General features: G+C 39.5%; 1 protein-coding gene across 3 annotated transcripts in view; it reads left to right on the forward strand.

Annotated features, from left to right (window-relative positions):
* CSMD3 (CUB and Sushi multiple domains 3) overlaps positions 1–21,433 on the forward strand; it is a gene marked incomplete at its 5' end in the record, with an annotated part of 769,714 nt that overhangs the window by 742,020 nt on the left and 6,261 nt on the right. For all 3 annotated transcript variants that reach the window (XM_081996335.1, XM_081996336.1, XM_081996337.1), the window contains 5 exons: positions 3,480–3,591; positions 4,919–5,098; positions 12,335–12,400; positions 14,551–14,709; positions 21,026–21,138. In XM_081996335.1, coding sequence (XP_081852461.1) covers positions 3,480–3,591; positions 4,919–5,098; positions 12,335–12,400; positions 14,551–14,709; positions 21,026–21,138 — 630 coding nt within the window. The remainder of the gene's footprint in view (positions 1–3,479; positions 3,592–4,918; positions 5,099–12,334; positions 12,401–14,550; positions 14,710–21,025; positions 21,139–21,433) is intronic.

Raw genomic sequence — 21,433 nt, forward strand, 5'->3', positions numbered from 1 at the left:
CCTTTACTCATTTATTCATTGTCTTGATTAGCATGGCAGCACTTCTGAAATCATCTTCATCATTTGGGCAACTGTTGTATTTTTGATCCTACTTTTGGGACTTCCATATATAAAGGTTGTGTTTCCCTAACAAGGGTAATACAGATGACATCCATGTTTTTTTCAGGAAATGAGGAAAACAGTTTCACTAGCAATTACTGGTTTGGATAGAAAAATTTGTATCCCAACAACTGGTTGCAATATCAATAACAGTTTCTTTTGAGGTTTTTTTGCTGTGGGTTTTTTTGTTGTTTTGGTTTTGTTTTTTAATTGTGGAATGCTAGCAACTCAAGCTTTTCACTTACTTGGCAACTTGAGCCATTCCCTTATCTCACTAATATATTTCTAGTACTAAAGAACTGGTTTGACGGTTAGGCAACCAAGCTTCAGTGAAGCCATAAGATAGGCAGAGCTGCAGTGAAGGTGGGCAGATAGCGGAAAAAAATTCTATGCATTTCTTGGTTCTGCTCTTCAGGTGAACAGTTTTCCTGCAATATATCTGTCCAGCAGAAGACTCAGTTCATAAAGAAATAATCCAAATCATGAATAGGCAGCTAAAGAAGAGCGAGAAGTGACAGAAAATTGAAAAAATACACCTCCTTTCTTTTTTCACTGATACCCATTGAGTCCTGTATGCCTGAAGACTTTATGGACACAAAACCCTAGCCCTTTAAAGTCACAAAATATGAACTTTCTGTTTTGGCCGTTCTTGATGGGTAGAATGACAATATACTGAATTTTACTGCACATACTGAAGTAATTTTTTTGATCTATTGACTTTTTATTCCTCTAAAGAGGTTCTATACAATAACAAGTACATTTACACAAAATAATGGGGGAGACAAAAAAAAACAGAACCATGAATGTGCTGTCACATACAGTTCAAAGTTTTCAACTTCTTGTTTAAACATGATTTGATATATACATTTAATACAGGTCACTGCAGAACAGTAGATATGCTCTATACACCTTAATATTTAAGTTAACTACTCGCAGCGTGTAATAAACTACTCTCTGAATGATATGCTTGTAATCTATTTCTTTTCTCTGCTTTTGATGGAAACTGATAAATATTTGCATTTTCATCAATGTCACCATGACTGGACATGCTGAACAAGTTATTCCATGTTATGTTTGTTCAGAAACTGTTATAGACTAAAGAATTCTATTTTTCTTTTTGTGCAACACATACACATAAGAAGAATAATAATTAAAAACTAATCTCAGATGAATTGCTATTGGAAATTATAATGTACTTCTGTTCCAGTTTCTATTATGTGCATGGTATAAAGAGTGATTCTTTATTACCTCTAGTCAACAAAAAACAAAATTTAAAATATTACAGGAACATTATAGTTTCTGAAGAATGAGACAGTGCTATTGTCCAGGCCTTGCATGTTCTAATGGAATATTTCTCATTATAATTTGTGAATTCATCCAGAATTCCATGAAAGGGGTCTAGTTCAGTAAGGGTTACCGGAATCTATTACGGATTTTAGCTCGGCGACTTCCTTGATTTGCTGCAAGATTGGCTAACTGGCTCCTCCTTCGTCCAGAGCTAGGAAGACACCATAAGCTTTGTTTACAAAACTCACAATGCCACAGCTGTTCAGGCCCAAATCAACACACCAGAGAGACTAAAGAAGACAAGGTTTCAATTCTCTTCGATGGAGGTTTTCAGTTTGGGAAGAGAGTAATTTTAGAATCATAGAATCATTAAGGTTGGAAAAAACCTTCAAGATCATCAAATCCAAACGTCAATCCAAAACCACCCTGTCTACTCGTTTTTTGAACACTTCCAGTGATGGTGACTCCACCACCTCCCTGGGCAGCCTGTTCCAATGCTTGACCGATCTCTCGGTGAAGAAATTTTTCCTAATATCCTATTTAAACCTCCCCTTGTGCAACTTGAGGCCATTTCCTCTCGTTCTATCGCTAGTTACTTAGGAGAAGAGACCAATACCCACCTAACCACAACCTACCATTTCAGGTAATTGGAGAGAGAGAGATGAGGTCTCCCCTCAGCCTCCTCGTCTCCAAACTAAACAAGCCCAGTTCCCTTAGCCGTTCATCATAAGACTTGGTCTCCAGACCCCTCACCAGCTTGTTGGCCTTGTTAAAACTCTTACAGATGGCCTTGGCCCAGAGATCCAGTGTGTCCAGATCCCTCTGCAGAGCCTTCCTACCCTTAAGGAGATCAACACTCCTGCTCAACTTGGTGTCATTGTCAGGCAAACTTACTGAGGGTGCACTTGATCCCCTCATCCAAGTCATCGATGCAGATATTGAACAAGACTGGCCCCAGAACAGAGCCCTGGGAACACTGCTTGTGGTGTGGCACTGTCAGCTAGTCTTAACTCCATTCATCACCACTCTTTGGGCTCAGCCGTCCAATCAGTTTTCCACCCAGCAAAGAGTACACCTGTCTAAGCCACAAACTGCCAGTTTCTCCAGGAGAATGCTGTGGGAGATGCTGTCAAAGGCTTTACTAAAGTCCAGGTTGACAACACCCACAGCCTTTCCCTCATCCACTAGGCGGGTCACCTGGTCCTAGAAGGAGATCAGGTTGGTCAAGCAGGACCTGCCTTTCATGAACCTTTGCTGGCTGGGCCTGATCCCTTGGTTGTCCTGCACATGCCCTGTAAGTGCCCTCAAGATGAATGGTTCCATAATCTTCCCTGGAATCAATGTCAGGCTGACAGGCCTGTAGTGTCCAGGATCCTTCTTGCATCCCTTCTTGTAGATGGGTGTCACATTGGCAAGCCTCAAGTTGTCTGGGACCTCCCCTGTTAACCAAGACTGCTGATAAATGATGGAGAGTGGCTTGGCAAGCTCCTCCACCAGCTCCCTCAGCACTCTTGGGTGGATCCCATCAGGCCCCATAGACTTGTGGGTGTCCAGGTGGCATAGGAGGTCCTTAACTGCTTCCTCCTGGATTATGGGGAGTTTATTCTGCTCTCCATCCCCCTTTCAGCTCAGGGCTACCTGGTCTGGCTATTAAAGACTGAGGCAAAGGCGGCATTAAATACCTCAGCCTTTTCCTCACCCTTGGTGACAATGTTACCCCCTACATCCAATAAAGGGTGAAGATTCTCCTTGGCTCTCCTTTTCTTGTCAATATATTTGCAAAACCATTTTTTGTTATCCCTTACGACTGTGGCCAGATTGAGTTCTAGCTGGGTTTTTGCTTTTTGAATTTTCGCTCTGCATAACCTAACAAGGTCCCTGTACTCTTGTTGAGCTGCCATCTTAATGAGAATGAAGGAAAGTTTTATTTCATATCAAAATGCTCTGTGAAATTAATTTACTTTGTACAGTAAAAGCATCACAATTTATTGAGCCTGTTTTATGTGGAGGAGTATGCTATCAAATTTGGAAAAAAAAAGCAATAACAGATATTTCTTCATAACAATATTATTGTGTTTTCTGCTTTTCAACAGGTGGGAAATATTGTTCAATTTCAGTGCAAAAAAGGACACCTTCTCCATGGCTCAACAACACGAACTTGCCTTCCTGATCTTACGTGGAGTGGAATCCAGCCAGAATGTATACGTAAGTAAATGATAGTTTTTTGAATCTATCACTTTTTTACCTAGGCAATTCAGTTACAGTAACCTTGTTATAAAGTTATTAATTTATATAGTTGTATTAACTTAATGTTAGTACAAATTTGCATTACTAGATTACAGTAGCTAGAAATGTACATATGTGAGTGAGTTTTTCTAAAATAGTTTATAGAATTAAAAAAACACAACATAAAATAATGAGAATAACAGGCAGCTCTTCATCCACAGAGATGTTGAAAACAGTGTTTCTATTTAAGAAAGTGAAACCTTTCCAATGAAGAGAGGAAGTGATAAGAACAGGACATTGTAGGAAAGCCCTGCACAGCCCTAACTTGTACCAGAGAAGATAGTTACAACCAGTTCTAGTAAAGAGTTTGAGCTGTTTCCCAACTAAGGAGTCAGGATATTTTAACAAGGGGGGAAAAAAATGTTTGAAATTGGAAAGTTTTGGATCCAAAATGGAGAGAATCTTCTTACTTAGGAACCCGAAGTAACATTTCATTTCTTAGATCTTTTACACTTTGGTAAATAGTGCTAATTTACTAAAAGTATCATTTTATGGTTAATTTTTCTAGTTTGTCAGCTAGCCAACTGTATTTTTCTGGAAATAGTCTCACCTTATAAGGTTTGACCTTATAGAATCACTTCATTCTATGGAGAGCACATCCACGGAAGAAAACAACATTAGGGTTTCAGTTGATGCTAGCATTCCCCCTAATCAAACAGCAAATCAGTAGCTCAGTGTGTTGAAAGGTGAGCTCTGCTCTTGGAAGTATGCTGTTTTTTAGATAACACAAGACTCTCAGATTCTGGTGCTTGTTAGAGATATAAAACACTTTGCATGAGGTTAGGAATGGTAATTAATTTTTCTGCCTGATAATTAAAACTTGCCTCACTTACAAGTTCTCCTTGACCTTTCATAGTGTTTTCCAAATGACTCATTTATTTACTGTTATTCAATGATACACCGATATCATGAGTCATGTCAGTCAGAAGCCATGATTGCTTTGGACTGTGATCAGATGTGCGTTGTTTATGTTCACATATGCAGACAATTAATTTTGTTTGCGCAACTGCGTTTAAGTTGGTTCTTGGTGACTTGAAATCCAAAGGTCTGTTTTCAAGAGTGTATTTACAGGCTCAGAACAGTAATATATAGACTATATAGTAATTTTTAATGTGAATTCAAAATATATTAATATGTTATTTTTATTTATGCTTTCTTCTTCATTAGTTACCTGTCAGAGTATATAGATTTTTTTAGGTATATTTTCGCCATTTTGACTGAAGGATATTTTACCTTTTCTTTGTAGCTCACAGCTGTAAACAACCGGAAACACCAAGTCATGCTAATGTTGCAGGAATGGACCTTCCCTCATTAGGTTATACATTGATTTATACCTGTCAGCCAGGCTTCTTCCTGGCAGGAGGATCAGAGCATAGAGCCTGTAGGTCTGATGGCACATGGACTGGGAAAGTTCCCGTTTGTGCAGGTAAGCTCTTCTGTTTCCCGCTGCATACCTCATCTATTCTATTTCAAAGGACCATAGAATCATAAAATGTTTTGGGTTGAAAGGGACCTTAAAGATCATCTAGTTCCAACACCCCTGCCATTGTCAGGGACACCTTCCAGTAGACCAGGTTGCACAAAGCCCCATCCAGCCTGGCCTTGGACACTTCCAACATTGGGGCATACACAACTGCTCTAGGCAACCTCTTCCAGTGCCTCACCACCCTCATAGTGAGGAATTTCTTCCTTATATCTAATCTACATCTACCCTCTTTCAGTTTACAGCCATTATCCTTTTTCCTTTCACTACATGCCCTTGTAAAAACTCCCTCTCCAGTTTTCTTGTAGGCCTCCATAAAAACACTTAAAAGTACTGGAAGGCTGCAATAAGGTCTCCCCGAAGCCTTCTCCAGGCTGAACAACCCCAACTCTCTCAGCCTTTTTTCACAGCAGAGGTTTTCCATCCCTTTGATCATCTTAGTGGCCCTCTTCTGGATCCATTCCAACAGGTCCATGTCCTTCTTATCTTGGGGGCCCCAGAGCTGGACACAGTACTCCAGGTGGGGTCTCACCAGAGTGGAGTAGGGGCAGAATCACCTCTGTCAACTTGCTGGTCACACCTGATGCAGCCCAGGAAATGGTTTGCAGTCATTTCAATGATTTTTTTTTTTTTTTTTTTTTTACTTGCAGTCTGATAAGATAAAGCAGAATGGCAAGGAGAACTAGGAGGGAGAACATCTAAGAGGATAACTCTAATCCTTTGCTAGTTGTGTTTAATGGGACATATGCTTTCATACCATTGTCTTTCATTTGCATGCTCAGAGGTATCAATTCTAGATATAATTTTGGAGGCCAAATACTTGGGTAACACCTGCTCTAAACTTCTGACAGTCAGGTGTGGACCACATTCTCATAAGCTCATCGGAGTAAGAATATTGATAGTTTTGCACATACCTACTAAACTTAGATCAGGATGATTTTATTTTCAGAGATTGTATCAACTGCAAGGCAACTATGACATTTGCAATAATACTGTGATACAGTTGCCATCATGGAAACATGGTGGGACGACTCACACAGTTTGAGTGCTTCAATGGATGGCTATAAACTCTTCAGACGGGATAGTCGAGGAAGGAGAGGTGGTGGGGTAGCCCTGTATGTTAGGGAGTGTTTTGATTATCTAGAGCTTAATGACAGTGAAGATAGGGTTGAATGTTTATGGGTAAGAATTGGAGGGAAGGTCAACAAGGCAGACATCATGGTGGAAGTCTGTTATGAAATATAAAGGGACAGATTCTGTAAGCAGCTGGGAGAAGTCTCACAATCACTAGCCCTTGTTCTCCTGGGGGGACTTCAACTCACCTGATGCCTGCTGGAAATACAATACAGCAGAGAAGAAACAGTCTAGGAGGTTCCTGTATTATGTGGAAGGTAATTTCCTGACACAGCTCGTGAGTGAACCAACTGAGGAAGGTGACCCACTGGAACTGTTGTTTGCGAACAGAGAGGGACTGGTGGGTGATGTGATGGTTGGAGGCCGTCTTGGACATAGTGATCAGGAAATGATAGAGTTTTAGCTTCTTGGAGAGGTAATGAGGGGGGTGAGCAGAATGTTACTTTGGACTTCTGGAGGGCAGACTTTGGCCCGTTTAGGAGCCTGGTTGACAGAGTTCTTTGGGAGGCAGTCCTGAAGGGCAGAGGAGTTCAGGAAGGCTGGACATTCTTCAAGAAGGAATTTGTAAAGGCACAGGAGCAGGTTGTCCCCATATGCTAAAAGATGAGCTGGCACAGAAGAAGACTGACCTGGATGAACAGAGGGCTTTGGCTGGAACTCAGGGTAAAAAAGGAGAGTTTATGACCTTTGGAAACTCAGAAGGACTACAAGAATGTTATGAGGTCATGCATGGAGAAAATTAGAAGGGCCAAAGCCCAACTAGAACTTAATCTGGCTACTGCCATAAAAGACAATAAAAAATTTTTCTATAAATATTTTAGCAATAAAAGGAGAGCTAAGGAGAATCTCCATCCTTTATTGGGTGTGGGGGGAAAACATAGTGACAAAGGCTGAGGAAAAGGCTGAGATACTTAACATTGTCTTTGCCTCAGTCTTTAATAGTAAGACCAGCTGTTTTCAAGGTACCGAACCTCTGGATCTGGAAGACAGGAATGGGGAGCAGAATGAATCCCCCATAACCCAAGGGGAAATAGTGACCTCCTACAACACTTACACATATACAAGGCTATGGGCCCAGATGGCACCCACTCAAGAGTGCTGAGGGAGCGGGAAGAGGAGCTTGCCAAGCCACTCTCCATCATTTATCAGCAGTCCTGGTTAACAGGGGAAGCCCCAGTTGACTGGAGGTTTGCCAGTGTGACGCCCATCTACAAGAAGGGATGGAAGGAGGTTCTCAGGAACCTGTCAGCCTGACCTTGGTACTGGGGAAGATTATGGAGCGGTTCATCTTGAGGGTGCTCACAGGGCAGGTGCAGGACAACCAAGGGATCAGGCCCAGCCAGCAAAAGTTCATGAAAGGCAGGTCCTGCTTGACCAACCTGATCTCCTTCTAGGACCGGGTGACCCGCCTAGTGGATGAGGGAAACGCTGTGGGTGTTGTCAACCTGGACTTTAGGAAAACCTTTGAGAGCATCTCCCACAGCATTCTGCTGGAGAAACTGGCAGCTCATGGCTTGGACAAGTATACTCTTCACTGGGTGAAAAACTGTCTAGATGGTTGAGCCCAAAGAGCGGTGGTGAATGGAGTTAAGTCTAGCTGGTGGTCACACCACAAGTGGTGTTCCCCAGGGCTCAGTATTTGTACCCGTCTTGTTTAACATCTTTATTGATGACCTGGTTGAGGGGATCGAGTGCATCCTCAGTAAGTTTGCCTGACAATGACACCAAGTTGAGCAGGAGTGTTGATCTCCTTAAGGGTAGGAAGGCTCTGTAGAGGAATCTGAACAGGCTGGATTGATAGGCCAAGGCCATCTGTAAGAGGTTTAACAAGGCCAAATGCCAGGTCCTGCACTTTGGTTACAACAACCGCATGTAACACTACAGGCTTGGGGAAGAGTGGCTGGAGAGCTGCCTGGCAGAAAAGAACCTGGGGTTGCTGGCTGACAACTGGCTGTACGTGAGCCAGTGGTGTGCCCAGGTAGCCAAGAAGACCAACAGCATCCTGGCCTGTATCAGAAAGAATGTGTCCAGCAGGAATAGGGAAGTGACTGTTCCCCTCTACTCGGCACTGGTGAGGTTGCACCTTGAATAGCTATAGAACGAGAGGAAATGGCCTCAAGTTGCCCAGGGGAGGTTTAGATTAGATATTAGGGAAAAATTCTTTATAGAGAGAGTGGTCAAGCATTGGAACAGGCTGTCCAGGGCGGTGGTGAAGTCACCATCACTTGAAGTATTCAAAAAACATGTGGACATGGAACTTCAGGATATGGATTAGTTGGCATGGTGGTGTTGTGTTGATGGTTGGACTTGATGATCTTAAAGGTCTTTTCCAACCTTAATGATTCTGTGATTCTGTGAATACTGTGTTCAGTTTTGGGCCTCTTACTACAAGAAAGACATTGAGGTGTTGGAGCATGTCCAGAGAAGGACAAACAAAGCTGGTGAGGTGTCTGGAGAACGTCTTATGAGGAGTGGCTGAGGGAACTGGGCTTGTTTAGTCTGGAGAAGAGGGGCCTGAGGGGAGACCTTATTGCTCTCTACAACTCCCAGAAAGGGGATTGTGGTGAGGTGGGTGTTGGTCTTTTCTCCCAAGTAACTAGCAATAGGACGAGAGGAAATGGCCTCAAGTTACCCCAGTGGAGGTTTAGACTAGATATTATGAAAAATTTCTTTACTGAGAGAGTGATCAAGCATTGGCACAAGCTGCTGAGGGAGGTGGTGGAGTCTCCATAACTGGTGGCTTCATCACTGGTTTCAGAAAACTTGTAGACATGGTGCTTAGGGACGTGATTTAGTGGTGGACTTGGCAGTGCTAGGTTAATGGTTGGACTTGATGATCTTAAGGGTCTTTTCCAACCTAGATAATTCTATGATTCCATGATTCTGTGATTCTATTCTAATTTTGGAGAAGGATGCCTAAAGTCACAGTAGATGTCTCAATCACTGCAAGGAATTAATCCATAAATTTTAACATTATTTTATGTATGTAAGCAACGATATACTGTTTTCAAACAAAATGTATCTACTTTGTTCTTGACATTGCAAACATTTTCATTTTTTTCTAGTTTTTACTACATACTTTGTTATGACAGGGTATGAAAGAGCTCATAGGAAAATCATAGTGAGAATAATGTTTTTCATGTGAGATAAGAAACAACCTTAAATATAGCAGCTGGTAGGCATTGTATTTTCTTAATAATTAAAGCACCTTTCAGATTAGTGATACCTAATGTTTCAGATGTGGTTATCCCCAGGGATCTTACAGAAGCATTCAAAGACTGTATACCCAAACACTGTTACTTGGAAGGGAAATAGGTAATGAATATTTTGTATCACTATAAAACAGGTGTCCTGGCATTACATACCGGAGAAGTGCTGGGGGAAAACAGAACAGAGCTTTGGGAAAGTGTTAGAAAGCAAGCTGCCAGTAAGCTTATGACTTGTTCAGTATGCAGGAAGTGCTATGTCAGGCCAAATGTGATTTGTGGGTTGTATCCAAGAATTTTCCGCTGATGATATTGAAAAAAGTAGTATTATCTTCCCTATCTCATAGTAACAAACCTTTATGAGAATTTTTTTTAAAAAGTATTAAGTGGTAACTATGAGTGTTTCTACCTTGTCATATAACTTTATTTCCCAGCTCCTGAAAAAATGTTACAGAAATGCAAAATTTTTCGGACCAGAGGTCTTGCTACTTGCTTTTGAGCAGTAGAGAAAGCTCAGAATGACCAACCTATTGTAAAGTATTAACTCTAATTAGATAAAGTGTAATACCTCTTAAATATTTTTAATTTTTCACCTATTAGAGAGGGTTGAAACAACTCCCTCCTGTGGAAGGGAGAAGAGAACCAGGTCAGGTTGTTCACCTGCGATTGTTAACTTCACAAAAATAATTTGGAAATGGATGAAAAGGAATAGAACATTTGGAGTTGAGAGCTCTAAAAGGATCTGTAGGGGAACTAAACCAGAATTTGGTCATTTAAATACAAAACTACAATCTTGAAAGTCCTACTCAGCAAATACCTGGACCTAGAAACTTAAACTCCATAGATAACTCATTTTAGTTTTGGGTTTGTATTTAAAATTCTATTTTGCGTTTAAAATTTTACTTCTGATCTTGACTAGAAATGTATTCACCTTGACAAGGCTGACTGACTCAGCAGCTTTTTATACTAAAGCCCTTTGGAAAGTATGATCCAGATATTTCTAACCTGAGCTTGATGTAGTCAAAAAGCATATGCTGTTGAAGCATGCCCTCTAGGTCAACCATGTTCAATGAAGTTCAGTAAGTTTCTGCCAAAACAGAGTGGAAATAGAGATTAACCCATTAGTAGTAACAGACCATGAGAACTTTAGGTTGAATTCCAACCCTTGCTCTTGTTTCTTGCCAGTTTTAATCTATACACCAAGAACAAGCCTTCTGTAATAAGATAAAAGTTATTCTCAAGAAAACATTCTCAGTGCTTCTTGCTGAAGTTTCCTTTTATGCAAAAAACCCCCTCCACTCCAGGGAGGAGGAAGTCGCTTTTCTTGTCTATTTTTTTTTAAAGTATTGATCAGAGAGAAAAGGCCTGGATTCAAAGCCAAGATACAAAATACAAAATATTGAAATAACCATTGGAGAAAGGAATGGAGCCTGGTGCTTCATGAGAGTATTCTACATTAGAAGACAGAATTATATGTCTTCTTTATAGCCCAATGAATCCAAATTAGTTTCTGCAAAATAAAATAGCTTCAGCTGCAGGAAATGGACACTGTCCCATCGCATTTAGTTCATCATCTTCAGCGGTGGGAGAGTTCCTGCTCTAAGCAGAGAAGAAATGAAATTCTCCAACTTCCAGTGCTCAAATCACCTGAGCAGTTGGAGATATTGTGGACAGCCTAATTTGTTTCTTTCTTTCTGTTGCTATTCTTTAAAGAAACAGTAACCTTCTCCTCTATTAAGAGATTAAGCATGCATCTTTGGGTTTTCAGTCTTGAACACAAGATGTCTCACTCAGTACTGTTGAAGATAATTACATCCTGGAGAGGAACATGATTTAAAATGCCCTTGTAATGTATCTCTTCACTGTTTGGTGTTACATTTCTTCTAGTCAAAGAACTATTCACAGTGCTATTTTGTGTCAATGATGATTTAAATGATATAACTTGCTTTAGATGACATTTTAGAAGATATCTCACTGTCGTCATTTAGCCCCAGCTGGCAACTAAGCACCACGCAGCCACTCACTTACTCCCCCTTCCACAGTGGGACGGGGGAGAGAATTAGGAAAAACCTCGTGGGTTGAGATAAACACGGTTTAATAGGACAGAAAGAAAGAAGGGAACAACAATGATAACAATAATAATACCGACAAAGGAATGTACAAGAAAAGTGATGCCCAATACAGCAATTGCTCACCAGCTGGTGATCAATAGCCCGTCCCTGAGCAGCAATTCCCACCCCCCGGCTAACTCCAGTTTATGTACTGGGCATAACGTTGTATGGTAGAGAATATCTCTTTGGCCAGCCTGGGTCAGCTGTCCTGGCTGTGTCCCCTCCCAGCTCCCTGCGCACCCCCAGCCTTCTTGCGAGCAGCCCAGCACGAGAAGCTGGACTGTCCTTGACTGCTCAGCAACAACCCAAAACATCAGCACATTATCAACAGTTTCTCATCCCAAATCCAAAACATAGCCTCACACTAGCTTCTGTGAAGAAAACCAGCTCTATCCTGGCTGAAACCAGTATTAGGTGCATAGTCCAGGACTGTGAATTATGAAATGTGGATTCTGAAGTGAAAGCCTACACTGTTTGTGTATTGAAAAAACTTGGTTGCATCCAGGTGACTGACACAGGACAAAATGTGACAATGGAAGAAATCAGTGGGCCTGTGCTCCTCTAATACTAAAGCTTGATGCTGACTGAAATTTCATTCATATTTGACTTTGAAACATCATCTTATACCCTTTGAAATGAACAATTTACATTATGGAAATTATTTTCCTAGTTTCTGAGTAACATATTTGCTACTGATTTGTCTTTTTGTCATTCCTTCTTTCTAACAGCTGGTTCCAAAATATTAGTGAAGGATCCCAGACCGGCTTTGGGAACACCAAGTCCCAAACTAAGTGGTAAGTACTTTGAGGTATAAATACTTTTAAACAATTTCTGTAGAAAAGACAACGAGAATTGATTTAGTGTGACTGCACTGAATGGTTTAGAATGAATAAAGGGCGCTAGATTAGGCATTACATTAACAGAACAAAACCATCATTAATTAAATTATTCCCCAATGTGACTATATGGTATTATTTATACCCTTACACCATTTCTAACTGTTATGTGATGATAGTTTTATTGATTTCACTGTGTTGAAATTGCTGTGTTCTGTGTAAGATCCTATGCAATTTACTCATTCAGAAACTATATTATTCACCCAGAAATAATTTAAAGCCATGTTGTTTCATATTTTTTTTCACAGTCTTGCACTTCTTTTACATATTGTTAATTTAAATTATTTTACCTAAACACTTCAGTATTAGCCTTCAACTTAGCCTTCAAGAAAGCTAATTTTAGCCTAGAGGAGGTAGTCTCTCTAACTCTGGCTAAAGTCAACTCCAGTTTTAACTGATCTGCTGAAGGTGACTATTTCTGGACGTCCTGACTAGATCCAAGAGAAACCTGAAGACACTTTTTGACGAGAGAAGTCTCCTTAACTAAAATTAGCCTTCAACTATAACCCTATTAAATAATGAATAAAGATTTAAAAGTAATTCCTGAACATATGGGGTTTTGTGGGGTTCAGTGGGGCTTTGTTTTCTGTTGTCTTGTTTTTTGTTTGTTTGTTTGTTTGTTTGTTTGTTTGTTTTAAACAGGCTGTACACTACATCAAAACTGTGTTTGTCAATTATGTACTGCATGGTAGTCACATTATCACTTTTTTCATTCAGGAACTTTTTTGTACAATCTCAATTAGTTGCAAATGAAGTACATAAATATCAGTTTTCCTGAAAGTAGGGAAATAAATTTCAGGCAGATCACAAATCAACAGCATCAGACTGTTTGCACCGTACAGTTTCCTTGCTTGCAGTTTACAGGCCCAGTATCTAGTTTTTTTGGTTTTATGTGTTTATTTGTCAAAAATATATGCATATATACATATACATAAATAAATATAAATCTAGGAAAGCTCTTTTATCCTCCATGGGGAAGACAACCTGTCTCTGTGACCCATAAAACAAATGATGAAGGAAGACTGTTAGGTATTCCAGTGTGCCCCAGTCTTGAATTTTGGGGTGTCCTTGGAGACAAGGGCATGTATTCTTCTGTGGTTATCTGACATGAGATGCCAATGCATACACAAACCCAGAGTTTTAAGTTCAGTGTGAGTAACTCTAAATAATGTGAAAGTGCTGATTTTAAATAATGATTATTTGTTATAGCACTAAGTTTGATATATTTACTTCGGAAAGTATAGTAAACCCATCCTATGTCACTTTCAGTTTAATTGTTTAAATGATGTCCCATGTTAAGATTTTAAAGATTTGCATGTATCTCTTTCTATGGGATAGGTAATATTTTTTTTAACCATTTTGTTGCAGGAGTAGCATTACTTAAATTAATAATTTTACAGTTGGATAATGATAAATATTAAATGTAAACATATAAATCTAGTATGTTTATTGTCCCTGCAGTCTATGATCTGTTTTTAATTTTCAATTAGGGGACTTTTTTTTTCTCATGATGAAGCTCATAATGTTTTTAAGCATTTGAGGACAAGACAAAACCTCTTATATAAATTTTTCATTAGAAAAAGTGACTACAGGCTTATAATCTGTCAGTGTCATTTACATATGCTTACAAAAATTTTGATATCTAAATCAATATTAATTTCTGCACAATTAATCCTAGCTGTATGTCCCTGCCTGTCTGTGTGCTGCCATAGAAAAAATTCTGCAGAGAGAGAAATTTGGTCCTTTTGTTACAGCAGTTAAATTATACTTTGTAAAGTTGGTTTAATTTTAGGACATGTCCATATTTGAGGAAAGGAGCAAATGAAGGTACAGCTGTGGTTGTGTTCTTCAGTACAAATATATTTCTTTCATGAATGTTCATGCCAGAGTTTTATGTTTTATATGTGAAGGTTATGCCTATTAGACTTAAAAATAGAGAGGGTAAAGTAGAAAAAATGCTAATATATATCATACATTTTGTTGGATGCTTGAATTCATAATTACTAAATATTGCAAAATATATTGAAACATGTTTGATGTTTGTATAGTTCCTGATGATGTATTTGCCCAAAATTATATATGGAAAGGATCTTACAATTACAAAAGCAAGAAACAGCCCATGACTTTGACAGTCACCAGTTTCAATGCAACTTCAGGAAGAGTAAATGCAACACTTACAAACAGCAATATGGAATTGCTGCTATCAGGTATGGGAAAAGAAAAACTCATTTCCATTTAATTTTTTCTGCCTTATATACATTGGTTCCCTGTAAGTTTATGCATAACGCTTAAACTTTTAACATCTTCTGGAAACTTTCTTAGCTTACCGAAGAAATTTTCATTCTAGTTCAGTTCCTTTTCAAAGATAGGGATTTTTCCACCTTTTCCTTATCTCCCCTTTTTTAATTTCCAGGGTTTTTATTGTATTTGGAGTTAATAGCCAATAAGGAGTGAAAGAATCATCCTAATTCTCATCCTTCTTATTTGTATATTATAAATAAACTTAAATTACTGTTCTTGAGATTTTCTTAATTGTACAATTTCCCTACAATAACCTATTAATGACTAACAAGCAATATCATGAGATTGGTGAGTTGACCCAGCCAGGCAGAGATACTTAATGAACATGGAGAGCAAGGAGAGATGACATTTGTTATTAGACTAGCTGAAAAAAGTAGCTACCCTTCCTGCTGTGGTTTCAGAAGAATCCCTTGATTGCAATATTAGTTTATGATGTTCTACAGTCCCTGCCATACAAAGCACTGTTGCCATGGTTATCTTGGCACAATATGCACAGTTCTCTATGCTGTGAACAATCAGCAGAAACTATAGACATTGCTTGACAAGCAAGCAAACAAAAATACTGTAAACATTGTTTGGATTTATGTATTTTGTTCATTTTTCAAACTCTTTCAGTCCTTTGATTGAGACATCTCAGCCAAACAGACAATGGGCCTGTCATGCCAGAGTAGTGTCAGGATATAGCACAGGGGTGTGAATAAGCATAAAAGAAACAACTGAAATCACTATTAAGATTAAAAACTTAGTTTCTTGAAACTTTACTATGTCTACAACACTTTTCACAAGGACTGAAAAAGCCTAAAATCACAGTTATATATAGGCTGGACACTACTGGTTTTCATAGAATCATCATAGAATCATATAGTAGTTTGGGCTGGAAGGGACCTTTTAAGATCATCTAGTCCTAACTCTTGCAATGACCAGGGACATTTTCAACCAGATCAGGTTGCTCAGAGCCCGATCCAACCTGACCTGGAATGTTTCCAGGGATGTAGCATCTACTAGCTTTCCAGGCAACCTGTGCCAGTGTCTTACCACTCTCAATGCAAAAAATTTTGCCCCTATATCGAGTCTAAATCTACCCTTTTTAGTTTAAAACCATTACCCCTTGTTCTGTTGCTACAGGCCCTGTTAAAAAGTCTGTCCCTATCTTTCTTATAAGACCTCTTTAAGTACTGGAATGCTGCAAGAAGGTCTCCCCGGAGCCTTCTCTTCTCCAAGCTGAACAATCCCAGCTCTCTCAGCCTGTCCTCATAGGAGAGGTGTTCCATCCCTCTGATCATTTTTGTGGCCCTCTTCTGGACCTGCTCCAACAGGTCCATGTCTTCCCTGTGCTGAGGGCTCCAGAGCTGGACACAGGACTCCAGGTGGGGTCTCAGCAGAATGCAGTAGAGGGGCATAATCACCTCTGTCGACATGCTAGGCACACTGCTTTGGATGCAACGCAGGATATGGCTGGCCTTTTTGGGCTGTGAGAACACATTGCTGTCTCCTGTCCAGCTTTTCATCCACCAGGACCCCCAAGTCCTTCTCGGCAGGGCTACTCTCTATCCCTTCATACCCCAGCCAATATTGATACTGGGAGCTGCCCCAACCCAGGTGTAAGACCCTGCACTTGTCCTTGTTGATCCTAATGAGGTTCACACAGGCCCATTCCTTAAGCTTGTCCAGGTCCCTGGACATCCTGTCCCTCAAGCATGTCAGCTGCACCATTCAACTTGGTGTCACCTGCAAACTTGGTGAGAGTGCATTTGATCCCAGTGTCTATGTCACTGATGAAGATATTAAAGAATACTGGTCCCAGTACAACACTCGTCACCAATCTCCATCTGACACTGAGCCGTTGACTGTTTTAGTGTTGTTCATCACTTAAGGATCCCTTTCTCTGAAGCAGTTTAACACCATTCTTTATCCCAGAGTTGTTAGCAAGGACAGTAGCGACAGAACATTAGCCTATTGGAAAAAAGTAAAGAGGAAAGTTCAGCCCATATGTTTCTGAGATGAGTGGTCTACAGGAATAATGTAATGGGCCAACGAATCCATGTCTCTGTTGAGCTCTTAGTTTCTATTATCTAGTAGAGCAGGGAATTTTTGTCACCATGTATGTCTACTGAAGGTATTTTATAGGTGTCCTTTGAAGAGTCACACTTGAGAGGCTATAGATGGACTGAATATTTAATAAAATATTCTTTTGACTGGTAACTGTGTTTGCCTTGGCTGTCTGTGTGTATTTATTCTATCATATTATGTCTGTTTAGTTTCAGCCATGTAATTTCTATGAGGGTATTAGGTGCAGTTGATGTAGTATTTCATATTTTTAGCATTAGTAAAAGTAAATCTCTACTTTCTCACCCAAAAAACCTCCTCCTACAAATGAAAAAGTGCCCTCAATTCGACACAAAAATGATTACAAATGCCCATTTTCACTCTACATACAGTCATTGCACACGTCATCAGGTAACTAATACTACTTTCTTTCCCTTATTTTGCAGATAGAAAAGTAAGATCTTCTATGTTGAAAGAATGTCTTAGGGCCAGGGCAATAGGGGTGGATTCAAAAAGACATTTAAATGCCAGGAAGCTGATTTCTTCTTTTTTTTACTTCATTTATTTTGACACCATTTCTTGATGTAATTATAGTATACGTGCCTGTCACAGGTTAGAAACGGGCATATTCTTTTGATCAGATTAGCATGAGTCAAAATAGCAATGACATCATAGGTATTAAGAGAAGAGAAAGGTGCAGCTTTTACTTGTTTATTTGGCTCAGATTAAACACTCTGTTGTGTGCTGGGAAACCAGTTGCCAGCTCTGAAGAAGCACATCAGCCTTTCACCAAAAACCACTTGTAAATTAACAGAGATTATGCCTTGGTCTGTGGGATAATTTTTCACTGTGCTCTTGCTTGAGTGTACACACATAATGTTTATACCCATGTGCACACACTACAGCTCTCAGCCTCAAGCAAGTATTACTGATTTTACAAGACACAACCATGGCAGATGTGATTGATTTATTTTTTCTAAGTTCCAAATGATTTTTAGATGCACACTGTCCAACCTCTTGAAGTGACCAAACACTGTGGGATAATAACACAGTCCGGAAGACAAGAGAATAAACCCTATTTTACCAAGATACATTCATTTGACCTTAGTGCAGTATTAACACAAAAGTAAGTCTGCTTGTCAGCTCAGAGATGATTTATGCATAATGATACTTCCTATAGGGCAATCATCTATCCTTAAAGCGGAGAAGGCTTTTGTTCTGTGAATTTAGACATGTAAGTGAGAAACATGAATTAGGAATCTCATTGCTCTGTCTCTTACTGCAGCTTGTGAAGAGAGCTAGGAATTTGCATATTAACCTGAATCGAACTTTTGAGATGCCCATCTCACTGTTATATGTAGTGAGAGCCTAGAGTGAATAAACAAACAGAGAGGACAAAGTTAAATGTATTTTCTTAGTTGGGCTATACCTGGGCATGTGATCTGTTTCCATTTTATAAGTTACTGTTTTTCTCAGATTAGGAGCCAACAAGACAGATGTAACCATGTTGTTTCTTCTCTGGAATTCATTTTAACAGAGTAACATCACCCATCATTTTCTTCTGACCATGTATACAAAACTCTAGCTATTAGTTTGAAAACTCTGCTGTCTCCCGGATCATCTCTTTGCAGCACTGAAGTCCAATATTAAGCTATTTGGCTGTGCCAGCATTTCTTCCTTCTCTACCTTAAGATGCAAAGAGGACGGAGTACCTGTGTATTTCCTTCCTTTTGCTACTGTGCTAACTAGCATTTTTGTACAGCCTTAGTTAAATTTTTTTTAACTGCAGAGTGCGGTGGGTACACCTTGCCTGGATGCCAGGTGCCCACCAAGCCGCTGTATAGCTCCCTCTCATCGGCTGGACAGGGGAGGAAACATATGATGAAAGGCTCGTGGGTCAAGACAAGGACAGGGAGAGATCACTCATCAGTTACTGTCATGGGCAAAACAGACTTAACTCGTGGAACTTAATTTAATTTATTGCCAATCAAATGAGAGTATGATGATAAGAAATAAACCCAAATCTTAACACACCTTCCTCCCACCCATCCCTTCTTCCCAGGCTCAATTTCAAAATCCTGTATTCTCTACCTCTTACCCCTGCGCAGCACAGGGGGATAGGGAATGGGGGTTACATTCAGTTCATCACACGTTATCTCTGCCACTCCTTCCTCCTCACTCTCTTCTCTTGCTCCAGCGTGGTGTCCCTCCCATGGGAAACAATCCTTCACAAACTTCTCCAGCACGGGTCCTTCCCGCCCGGTGTCACAAGTCCTGCCAGAAAACCTGCTCCAGTGTGAGCTCCTCTCTCCATGGGTCCACAGGTCCTGCCAGGAGTCTGCTCCAGCATGGGCTTCCCACAAGGTCACAGCCTCCTTTGGGCACATCCACCTGTGTGGGGTTCTTCACAGGCTGCAGGTGCATATCTGCTCCATCGTGGATCTCCATGGGCTGCAGGGGGACAGCCTGCCCCACCATGGTCTTCACCACAGGCTGCAGGGGAATCTCTGCTCTGGCACCTGGAGCAACTCTTCGCCCTCCATCTTCACTGACCTTGGTGTCTGCAGAGCTGTTTCTCTCACATATTCTCACTCCTCTCTCCACCTGCAGTTGTGCAGGTTTTTTTTCCCCCCCCCTTCTTAAATCTGTTATCACAGAGGCGCTACCACCATTGCTGATGGGCTCAGCCTTGGCCAGCAGTAGGTCAGTCTCAGCCAGCTGGCACTGGCTCTCTCGGACACGGGGGATCTTCTGCACTACCAAAACCTTGCCACAAAAACCCAATACAGTAGATCCATTACCTTCTTCTGCGTCTCAATGCTGTCTTCATTTCTTGTTCATATCACAGAATTTGGATGAATATAAAAATGGGATATTACCAAAATTAATGGTACTTCTGTTACTGGACTTTTCAGTTAATGAAAAGACATCTAGTTTAGTTCATGCGTAGCTAACACATACTAAATCTAGTCTGAAGGTCATAGTTATGTTAGTCAGCATAAATTAAAAAAAAAAAAAGGGAAAATGAGGGAGAGATGAACGCCAGTGTTTAAATCTAATTAATTTACATTATGAAGTCTGTTCTGTCATGTATTGAGTCAATAAATCAGTGAATTTTAATTTGGCTAATGCTTCACTTAATTAAGTTTGGTGGAATTTTCTGGAGGTAGAAGTATAATTCTTTGGGGCTTTTTTATTTTTCTTGGTTTTGGTTTTAGGTTTGTTTCTGTCAGGTTTTAGCCATCATTAACTTTTGTTCATGTAAAATGCTATGTAACCTTGCATGATTCTACAAATGGAAGACTTCATATAAGAAGAACAGCATTTTCAGTGCTCTGCCAGAAAGGAAATTACCTTACTAGAGATCTTCTATTTAAAATATAAAGTTTTAAACCATTAATTGATAACAATGGTCAAAAATGTAGGGAAAAAAATCTTGACTGTGTTTTCACTATCACCATTGTCATTGTAGTGAAAGACTAAATCACTAAGCATATCATACTATTTTATTTTCATTCTCCATATTAACAAATAAGGTTATTTGGGTTCTAAATATTTATCCTAGGAATGAAAATGAGTCAATTGACTATGACTACAAAGTAAATAAGGTTATATACAAGTCTTGTCATTATCTGGAAGAAACTGTGTCTTAATATTGACTGATGAAGAACAATTCCATTTTTTGAGATATTTTCAAATTTAGAAATTTTTAATTTAGCACCAGCTTTTGGAAAATAATTTACATGTGGATGTTCCTCTTATCTTTACCTGATAACTTCTTTAGCTGATAACTAAATTACAAATATTGAAAATGGGGATGCGAGGTTCAAATACACTGTCTGATTCAGAACAGTATTTTCCATCTCAAATCATATTACTGTCAATGTTTGTTCTGTCTAAGGTTTATTACTTTAACTGTTAATTAACAGCTGTGTGTATAGGGTTTCTCTTCTGTCCTCTCTACAAGCTAAGCTAAAGCCAGTTTCTACTGGAATTCTATGATAACTGAAATAATTTTACAGAAGAATGCATCCTGCTAAATTATAATGTTGGTAAAAATGTTACCTGTTCTTCCTGCTTTCCCTTTTTAAGGCAGGAAATTAAATGCTTATTCTTAAAGATTAAATTATTTCTCTGTTCAATACAAATATACATTTTTAAAACTATATTCTACAGGAGTGTATAAAAGCCAGGAAGCTCGGCTAATGCTTCACATATATCTCATTAAAGCACCCTCACATACGTCTGTGAGCAAGCTGAAAGAGGAAAAATGGGCTATGGATGGTTTTGTAAGTATATTTCTGCTACAAAAGAGAAAGATTTTTCTTGTTTGAAAACATGCTGGTGTTCTACACCCAAAAAATCCTGAGACATATCAAATGGAATCTTGTTAGCAATGCTGATTCATTAAATTAAATGAAAATGTTATTGCAAGATATAGGGGACCAGTCTGAAGCAAAATATGGCAATAGTCATACTGTGTAGGTACAATTATAAGGCACGTTAACACATAAGTCTTTCTCCTACTTTTCTTTTAAATTTAGTCAAATATGTTCAAATGTTTTATCATGATAATATAATATC

The sequence above is a fragment of the Phaethon aethereus genome (assembly GCF_964289735.1).
Source record: "Phaethon aethereus genome assembly, chromosome: 2".
Classification (NCBI taxonomy): domain Eukaryota; kingdom Metazoa; phylum Chordata; class Aves; order Phaethontiformes; family Phaethontidae; genus Phaethon; species Phaethon aethereus.